This window comes from Dendrobium catenatum, unplaced genomic scaffold, assembly GCF_001605985.2.
Source record: "Dendrobium catenatum unplaced genomic scaffold, ASM160598v2 fragScaff_scaffold_9, whole genome shotgun sequence".
NCBI classification, from domain to species: Eukaryota; Viridiplantae; Streptophyta; class Magnoliopsida; order Asparagales; family Orchidaceae; genus Dendrobium; species Dendrobium catenatum.
In genome coordinates this window covers 616,911-626,459 of record NW_021318471.1, presented here as the reverse complement: position 1 = coordinate 626,459, position 9,549 = coordinate 616,911, and the positions used below count along the sequence as shown (strand labels likewise).

The window sequence follows — 9,549 nt, the reverse complement described above, 5'->3', positions numbered from 1 at the left end:
CAAGCAATAAAGAACCTGATTCAGCTCTCTCCCTATTTCCTTCCCTCTCTCTATCCTCTTCTCTTCCAAGAAGCTCAAGAAAGCTTCCTTCTGACCACCCAAAAAATTCCAACAGATTCTTAGTGATTTTGATGAACTAAATTTATATTGCGCAGTCTATCCTGATGCTATTGTAATATTCACAACAAAGAGAAGGCTACATCATGAGTACAGACTTCTGCAACAACATAACACACATTCATATCAAGTGGACTTCAAAATACTTATGCAAGCCACAAAGATCTCATGAGAGGATTCAGTTCTTGTAGACTTGAAGTCTAATGAGACTTCAAAGCTGTAATGAGCCCTTCTGATCAGCCTTAGAAAGTTAAAGTACTCACCTTCTGAGACCTTTGCAAGCTGGATAAATTATTATGTGCCGATGCCGAATGCATTCGTACGAGAATGAGGAGGCGCTGCATCACTCAATACACAGTACATTGCATGACGCGGCACCTCCTCATTCGCATCCAATACGTTTAGCGGCAGCCCGTAATAATCTCTCAGTCATCAGCCATCCTAACTTCTAGGCAAACTTAACTAAGGGGCGCGGGCGCAGGAAGATCACATGAAGGTGCATGGGCTACTGTTAAACAATTTAATGGCATGAAACAAAAAAAAAAAAAGTGTAGCAGTAGAAAGTTTATTTACATTGCTAGCTAGAAACCTATAACAACATAAATAAATAAACATTTCTCCACATCAATTAGGCATTAAAAAAAGGTACAGCCTTCATAAGTTGAAAAGAGAGCGAGACAATGCTGCATGGACCCAAGAGACAAAGACGTAACTGATCAGAACCTGACAGTTCATTAGAGAAGGTGAAAACTGTTTTTCACACTTCTCCTGACTCGTCGGTGCAGGTTTATAACCTACGGTAGATAATTAATTAAGTTCCCATCTAATTACATTCTCTTCCTTACTAATCATTAACAGTCATTTTACTTTAAATTTTTTGTGTTAATCTCCAACGTCTTCATTAGCTGATAGATTTAGATAGAATCAAGAACTGAATTTTACTCTTTTAATTACCTATACGAGGGGTTATTAGGGGAAATAAGACTAGCTTTTAACATAAAAAACGCCCAAATTACACAGCATTTCAGCAGAGATCGATACATATAGACATATATGGAAGATACATGCATGCTTAAGAAAAAATATTTATGAAAACAAAATTATGTCAAAAGATATAGATTATAATACGATGAGCTTGAAAATTTTTAAATTTTTTTTTTAGATTATTAATGATAGTAAATGAAGAATTTGTTTTACACAAATCTTAATAGAAATTTAATAATTTTCAAGCTCATGCATATATAAGTACATGTGGACATAATTTTTCTTCATATTTATGTATGTATGTATATATATGTATACATACATGATACCAGTTAAACGAGATCCTGATCAACCTCACCAATATCAGAGTGTCCAGCCGTAGAGCCCGTCGCCGGCGATCACCGGCGTCTCAAACACCACCGACTCCATAAAAACCTCACCGTAATCTTCCACACTTTCAAACCTCTCACCATACAACTCAAAACGATCACCATCTCCATAACCACTTTCTGCCTTGAAATCCGGCGGCGGAAAGTCAAAGATTCCAGCTTGGTCTAACCCGCCGCCTGCGAGCAGATCAAGAGGGCTGTAGCTGTCGCAAACGCGGCCCACCGTGGCCGCCGGAGGATGGCCTGCCAGTAAGTCGGCGATGTGAGAGTCTCTGCCGGTGAGTTCCTGTACGAGAGCTCGGAAATCAGCAACAGTAGTTGTGACTCTCACGGGATTGGAGAAGTGAACCACTTTAATTTTCTGCTGATTCATCTTCTTCTTCTTCGTCGGCTCGATCTTAGTTTGCTTTAAGAGATTTTGATGAGCTGGTCTTGAGGTGTGATCCATGGCGGCGATAAGTTGGAGGTGGCGATAATTAGGGGTAAAGGTGATGTTTTTATATGGAAAGATCTTTCCTTTTTCTAAGATTGGAAAGGAGAAAGAGTTTGGTTTCCAGGAAGGCAGAGAGAGATGTGGAAGAAAGAGGGGATAATTAATAGCAGTGGCTTTTTTTAAGGGAGAATAATTCTAGAGGGAAAGGGCTCAAAAGAAAGTATTCGGATCCTATCCAATTATTATCTTAGTTTTGTACCGTGCAATGAGTCATATTTTAGCTGGAATGGTTTAATTACTTCAAATAATTTAAAATGTCTAAAATGTGGAGAAAAATACTGTTCATAAAATTTTAGCCACACATTACAATTGAAGTTATATCATTTATTTTTTTTATTAAATTAATGCGTGAGTTGTATCTAATTAAGTTTTTTTATATAAAAATATTAAAAATAATAAAAAATTGAGCTCTTGCGTATTTCCCTTTATAGGAAAGAGTCACCACCACTAATTGAACTATTAGAGTGAATGAATGATTCTAATTACTTCAACTGATGAAAAAAAAAGAAGTAATGATATCCTAACGATTGATTTTAGCCAAGAAAAAGGTAGTCAGACTGAAATAATTATGGTTATGAGGTTTAATAAATATTTTTTGTATTTATTATAATCTTATAATTTATATTAATGAGGTTCAAAAACTTGTTTAGTACTTTTAGTTGACTTCTTAATTTTCTGATTAAGGATTCAATAATTTTCTGATTTATGTTCATGCATTGATATATCATCAAAAAATTATATTGACTGAGCATGAATTTCAAGGCAAAGTTGAATAGAAAATTTTCAAAATTAATTATGGGAACATTCAAACTCAGGTTTTAGCAAACTTATAGTTGTAGAAAAGACGAACCCAACGACACCAAATACGTTGCAATCCAAGCTAGCACATATGGGTTCAAATCAAGGGCATGAAGCACGTTTGGAAGCTTCAAAGAAAATTGAATAATTAAATTATATCCAATTATTGCATGTTTATAATTGAATCGAGCAGCTCAACTAGACGAATCAAAAGAGCCCAAGAGTATTGAATTCTGACATCATTAAGGCATTCAAATGTTTAATAAAAGTTCCATGATCAAGAGAGTCTATATCACTCGTCCATCCGAAATACTCCCAACAAGCCCTTAATCTTTTCCCTATTAACTATCCATGACACTCTCAAAATATTATAAATAGACCCCTCATTCTTCACAAAAGGGAGAAGGAAAATAGAAAAGAAAGGAGAGGAAGAATGAAGAAAAATATGAGATATCTATTGCCATGCACCAAGTTCCTCCTCGATCAGTGCCCGACCAACAGCCATTGCCAGACGTCTGCCAACACACCAACCGTCTCCAATCCTCTGCCTGGCCACCAACAGATGTAGAACTTCCTCCCAGCCACCAGCCGTTGCCGAACCACCAACCGACGCAGGACTCTCGCATGGTTACAAACCGTCGCTAGTTTTTTTCCAGGCCACCGGCCAGAGCACCAACTGACCACCAATGGACGTCAGACTTTCGCTTGACCACGGATCAACATCGGACTTTCGCTCGACCACAGACCGACGCTGACTTCCACCTGGCCACCAACAGACAACAGACTTCCCCCGACAGCCAAATGACACCTGACTTTTTCCCGACCATCGACCTACGCCAAACTTTTGCACGGTCACAAACCGGCGGCGGATTTCTCCCAGCTAGTGGATCGACTTTAGACTTTTCGCCCGACTAAATTAATTTTTTTTTAAAATTTTCTTCAACTATTTACATCTGGGGTTGGGATCGGTATAGGTAGTTTCAAATTTTTCTTCAAATTATTATTTAAGAAGGTATAATATTAAATATAAAATAAAAATAATTTATATTTTATAACGCCAATTCTTCATATTTTGAAAGAGTTGTTGTTATATTCTAAAAGATTAAGTTGAAATCAACATTGCCTCAATCTGTTTATCGTTGTCGTCTCACTCATCTATGTCTAGTTCGAGAGCAAGTATGCCGACTAGTAGAGAGGTGAGAGCGATCTCCATCATACCGTCTGGGTCGAGGCAAAGAGCAGGCTATGCTATCTTTATGATGAAGTTGAAGCTCTCAACCACAAGATTAAGACTTCATTTGGGACAACTTTCATATTGCTTTCTAAAAAGGCTTTTAAGCACAAAAATTTCAAATTCAAATTTTTTTTATTAAAAGACTGTTTTAGAAAGCAAAAAAGAAAGCCGTCCCAAACAAAGCCTAATATATACTTCATTTGGGAGTGCTTTCTTACTTCTTGTTAAAGCGGTTTTTTAGAAAAAAAAAATAATAAAAAAAGATAGTAAAAAAGCTATATCCCAAATAAATCTAAGCTAGTGCATACATCTAGCGCTCTTTAATCTGTCATCATAATTCTTGTTTACTATTATATTTTCAGGTGGAAGAAGCTTTACTTGTAAAAAATATTTTATCAACGTCGACCGAACTTTACATAACTATTCAAATATGCGACCCTTCTTAATATTTATGTATCAACTCATTAGGATACGTTCAGAAAGGTCAAACCCATAACTACACGTCCTGTAAAAGGTTTCATGACACATAAATCAATGAGCCCAACATATAATTCAGTCTAAACTATGAAATTAGACTGAATCAAAATACAATAAATTATATTTGCTCAAAATTGCAACAGGTAGCGACCAGCAACTAACTATATATTGCTTGATATTGATTTTTTTTAAGAAGACCAATTGAAATAGATCCTAAAATCCTTGTATCATTGAATAATTTTAGGACCTCTCCATATTAATCATGATCATATAAAGAGAACATTAATTGTCAATCAAATCATATTCAAAATGTTTAACAAAGAAATTACTTCTAGATTTTGAAAAAAAGAAAGAAGGCTTGATATTAGAGAACGTTAACTTTTTTAATGTCAATAGATGATAAGGGTGATTAATTTTGACATAAAATATTGAGAAAAAAACTTAGGCATGCCTTGATGTGAGGAGGATTTATGCTATTCAAAATTTGGGATACATACCCATTACATAAGCATAGAAGTACTGGACATCAATAAATTATCTTATTCTGCTTAAAATGTTTTACATTTATTTAACATATCATAATTTTTTAATGTAAAGAACATTACCTTTTAATTTGATTATGTCGCAATTAAAAAAATATAAAATTATATTTCAAATCATAAAATCTATATTTTAGCTAACACCAATCTATCTTACTTAAGCAATAATATTAAATTAAATTGGTCTAACTTTCACACCAAAAATAACATCAAAATTAAAATAAATATTTAATATGTCCATTTATTTAAAGATAAATGCATTGCTTTAGAAATAAAACTAATAAACATGAAACATAAATACAAATCTTTCACGGTCCAAGAAAACTATTGATGCTGACAAGATCCAACGGCTCTGAGCAAGTTTGTATAATATTTTGTTCACATGTTCATTGTTTAGGATATTTATTACTCGGCGGGAAAATAAATAATGGGAGAGGACGAACGACGTCATGCGTGGAGCCCACAGTGACGTCATGCTGATATGACTGTATGTGAATTGTGATAAGTTTGTCGACCGAGCGGTTCGGCAATCATAATAAATAATTAATCATAATTAATTAATTAATTAAAATATCACGTGATCACGTGACTTTGGGAATAGTGTTAGAAGTCTCCTGGACTCCGAACAAAGACTTTTTCTTTTTGGGCACGTGCGATTAAGAAAATTTATTTTGTATTTAAATAAAAGTTTATTTTTAAATCAGAATATGAGATAATGGTCAACATATGTGATTCATTCTCCCTTTTGGTGGCCATTTATGTTTTTTTTTTTTATTATATTCAATAATGCTATTTGGTTCAATTGTTTTGCCTAATTTTGTGAATGACTCATAGCAAATTCAAAATTAATGAACCTCTCAAATTAAAATAATTCCATTTTTTATAAATTAAATATTATAGGGGTATATTTTCTCATAATTTAAGCCTTCATTAATAAAATTATATACTTGCATATGTCATCAATTCAAAAGTACTTTAGCAGGTAACCGTCGAGTTATAAAAAAGTAATTTGAGATCACGCTTAACTCGCCTCAAAGGGGAGCTTACAATAGTAACTCTCATAATAATTCGAGAGTCACTACTGGCCTGAAACCCATAGAATAACTCCCACTTTTATGGGATAAATCGAGAATTCCTTATCAAACTAGCTATTCGACAACTACCACGTATCTGGATCGGCATCTTAGTTGTCACTCGCACAGTCCTGGAATGATCATTCTAATGCAAGCTAACCAAACTCAACTTCCTAGTGTGATTTAAATGTTTGATCAAGCTAACCTAATATGAAATTCATTAAACATCTTCCTTGCGAGTTATGTTGGCCACCTTCTCAAACAATAATTTACTATGATATAAAAATATATATGATAATGTAACCATCACGTTCATTATGATCTCATCAAGAGGTTATCCTTCTTTATCAATGCTAGCACAATGACCTCATTCAATCATCAATATGCTACTTTAATTTATTAAATGAGGACAACACTGCAAAAGATGAAAAAAAGAAGAAGTAATTGACATATTGATGATTGAGGGAGAGCCAACCATTCAAAATTTTTACTCAATTCTTCTTACCAAGGTAACCTTTTCTCACAACTCATAGCTCTTTCACATTATAACTTACATATCTTTACATGAGATTTCATCTTTGATGCTTGAAGTAGACCCCAATATCACCATTCATATGTTGAACACTATCCAATCAATTTGGCTCTAAAATAAAAAATAAGTTTTATTTGAGGAGATTATGGTAGCGATTAAGAAATAAATAGATAAACCCGTCAATGCATGATTCATTCAAAAAGTATAATACCGTGAGTTGATTTCCAATACTATGATGGTCAATTGATAAAATGATAAATAAAGGATAACAAGTAGACTACAAGATCAATAAAATAAGTCTAATGGATTCCATTACAATTATAATGGTCAATACAAGCTCCTCTTGACAAAGAGAGTTTGGAAAGGGTTTCGACCGATCTACATGTTAACAAGTTAGATGTTGGCAAGAGGTTATTGTCACTCTGCGGTCTTTTTTATTGTTTCTTAAAGCAACTTTTTAGTATAAAAATTTAAATTTTTATACTAAAAAATTATTTTAAGAAGCAGTAAGAAAGTCATCCCAAATGAAGCCTTAGTTCATTCAATTTAAATGAAAACGTGCATAAATTTATTAAAAATGTAAAATAAATGACTTAGAAATAAATTTTTATGTCCCCAAAATTCAATTTTGAATTATTTTAGGGCTCGAAAAAGTGTTCAAAATTTTGAGTTTATCCGATTAATTTTGCAAGCCGTGTTGAGATTAATGATTATTGTTGATTTGAAAACAATATTGAACCAATCGATTTCGGAATGAATTTAACTAACTATCAAGCTACTAATTAATTATTAAGATTCATTAATAATGCAGGCAACTAGTTGTTTTTACTTGGAAATAATGATTATAAGAGCCCAAATAAATGATTAAGATATCATTACTTTGAAAGTATTTTTTGTCCTATACATGCATCATGACTAAGTGATTTCAACACTACATCGCCATCGCAGCTCCAGCCAATTTGGACGGTGTGGGGAAGGCAATCAACTCAATGGGCGGTTAAATAATAAAATTGATAAGATAAACTATATAAATCAACAAGATAGGGGCGGCTAAGAGAAGGGGTGTCAAAATGAATTTTTGGGACGTCGGGTTCGTGCCCAATCTAAAACTGACCCGCCCTCGACTATTCCAATCCGAACCCAGCCCGATTACACAAACTAGTTTGAAATATAAACCCGGATCTGACCCTCCCCAAATTCGGTTCGACTCGACCCAACATGCGGACTCGGGTGAGCCCAGAGAAGACAATGTTGAGCACGTTTGGGCGGGACATGATAACGCGTTGCAGGCTTGAGCGGGATGTGTACGGGTAGGAGCACCGCTTGGCAGGACACACTGCGGGTTGATGCGGTCACGTAGATGTAATACGGGCAAGAGCGGGAGGGGTGCGGTGTGGGCTGAGGGGATCACGGGAACACGATGTCGCCAGACTTTGCTCCCTCCGACTATCACGTCCCAAAATCTAAATTTATATGAAGATTTGTATCTTTTCAGTTTAATAAGATCTAATTTTTCTAATTCGGATCTTGGGATGTGACACTACGGTCTCTCTGACTTTTGTCGCCCGACTATGATTGAAAGATCCTCTCAAGAGGAAGAGAACAGAGATTGAAACAGAGGAAGAAATGTATATATCTATAATACGGTAGAGTTACAAGTATTTATAGAGGAGGAGAGGTAAAACAATAAATGCATATTAGTGAAGAATAAGGTAAAGTGAACCGTATGCTCACATCCTCCCGCAAATTAATCATTCGGTTTATGAATGGTTAATTTGGAGCGGAGAAAGTTGTATCGAGTACAGGAGAACGGTTTGGTGAGGATGTCATCGATCTGGTCTTGAGAAGGAATGTGCTGAATGGTAATGTTGCCGTCAAAGATGTGCTGCTGGATGAATTGTTAGTCAATTTCGATGTGCTTGGTCCTACCGTGAAAGACAGGATTCTTGGCAATGGCAATGGCGGAGATATTGTCGCAGTATATGGTTGTTGGTATGTTTTGTTCAAGTCGCAATTTAGCGGAAAGATGGCGAAGCCAGATTGTTTCGGAAGTAGCAGCTGACAAGGCCCTGTATTCTGCTTCGGTGGATGATTTTGCAACTGTTACTTGTTCCTTGATGAACCAAGATATTAAATTTGGACCCATGAATGTGAAGTGACCGGTGATTGATTTTCGATCAGAGGTGTCGGATGCCCAGTCTGCATCAGTGTATGTGCAAAGTTGAGAATCACCGGGTATTATAGGAAGCCCGTGATGCTTGGTGCCTTTGACGTATCTTAGGATACGTTTGAGACTTTGGAAGTCCTGAACCGTAGGTTGATGCATGTGTTGACATGCCTGATTTGTGGTGAAGGCAATGTCGGTTCTGATAATTGTTAAGTATTGGAGCGAACCGGTGAGACGACGATAGAGGGACGGATCTTGAAAAGACTACGAGTTGGTCTGTTTATGAGAGGAGGCAGGAGCGATAGGTGTCGGTGATGATTTACATTGATCAAAGCCAGCTTCTTGGATGATTTGCATTTCCACATAAACAATGTGATGTCTCTTATGACTCTTACACTTATCTCTTTTTTATCTGTATGTGAGTTAAATTTTCGTCAAAAACTAAGACATTAAACATTTATCTCCATACCGCCGTGACTATTCTAGCATGTAAATAGTATTTTAGGAAAACCTATTAGATCAAATTCAAATTTGAATATATATATATATATATAATGATTTTGAGTCATCTCAAAATTGATCCATTTATTTTGGGTTGAATCAGATCAACCCAAACTATAATTCATGCTCAAACTAATTTTGAATTGAAAGTGCTCAGATGGCACTTGAAAGTTTGTTAGGGATGTTAGGCCCTATAGAACTGGCCCAAGGCTAATTAAAAGAGAGAGGTGAATTAGAAAACTTTA

At 35.4% G+C, this 9,549-nt stretch overlaps 2 protein-coding genes across 2 annotated transcripts; both read right to left on the bottom strand.

Annotated features, from left to right (window-relative positions):
* Positions 1-1,083: 1,083 nt before the first annotated feature.
* Positions 1,084-2,114, bottom strand: LOC110106005. Its single transcript, XM_020835719.2, has one exon. The coding sequence runs from the start codon at positions 1,936-1,938 to the stop codon at positions 1,465-1,467; it is 474 nt and encodes a 157-aa protein (XP_020691378.1). The 5' UTR covers positions 1,939-2,114; the 3' UTR covers positions 1,084-1,464.
* A 6,422-nt stretch (positions 2,115-8,536) lies between these two features.
* LOC110105982 (uncharacterized mitochondrial protein AtMg00810-like) lies at positions 8,537-8,962 on the bottom strand. Its single transcript, XM_020835684.1, has one exon. The coding sequence runs from the start codon at positions 8,960-8,962 to the stop codon at positions 8,537-8,539; it is 426 nt and encodes a 141-aa protein (XP_020691343.1).
* Positions 8,963-9,549: the final 587 nt, after the last annotated feature.

Coding starts and splice junctions, on each gene's coding strand:
- LOC110105982 (XM_020835684.1), bottom strand. CDS start 8,962: ATGCATCAACCTACGGTTCAGGACTTCCAAAGTCTCAAACGTATCCTA.
- LOC110106005 (XM_020835719.2), bottom strand. CDS start 1,938: ATGGATCACACCTCAAGACCAGCTCATCAAAATCTCTTAAAGCAAACT.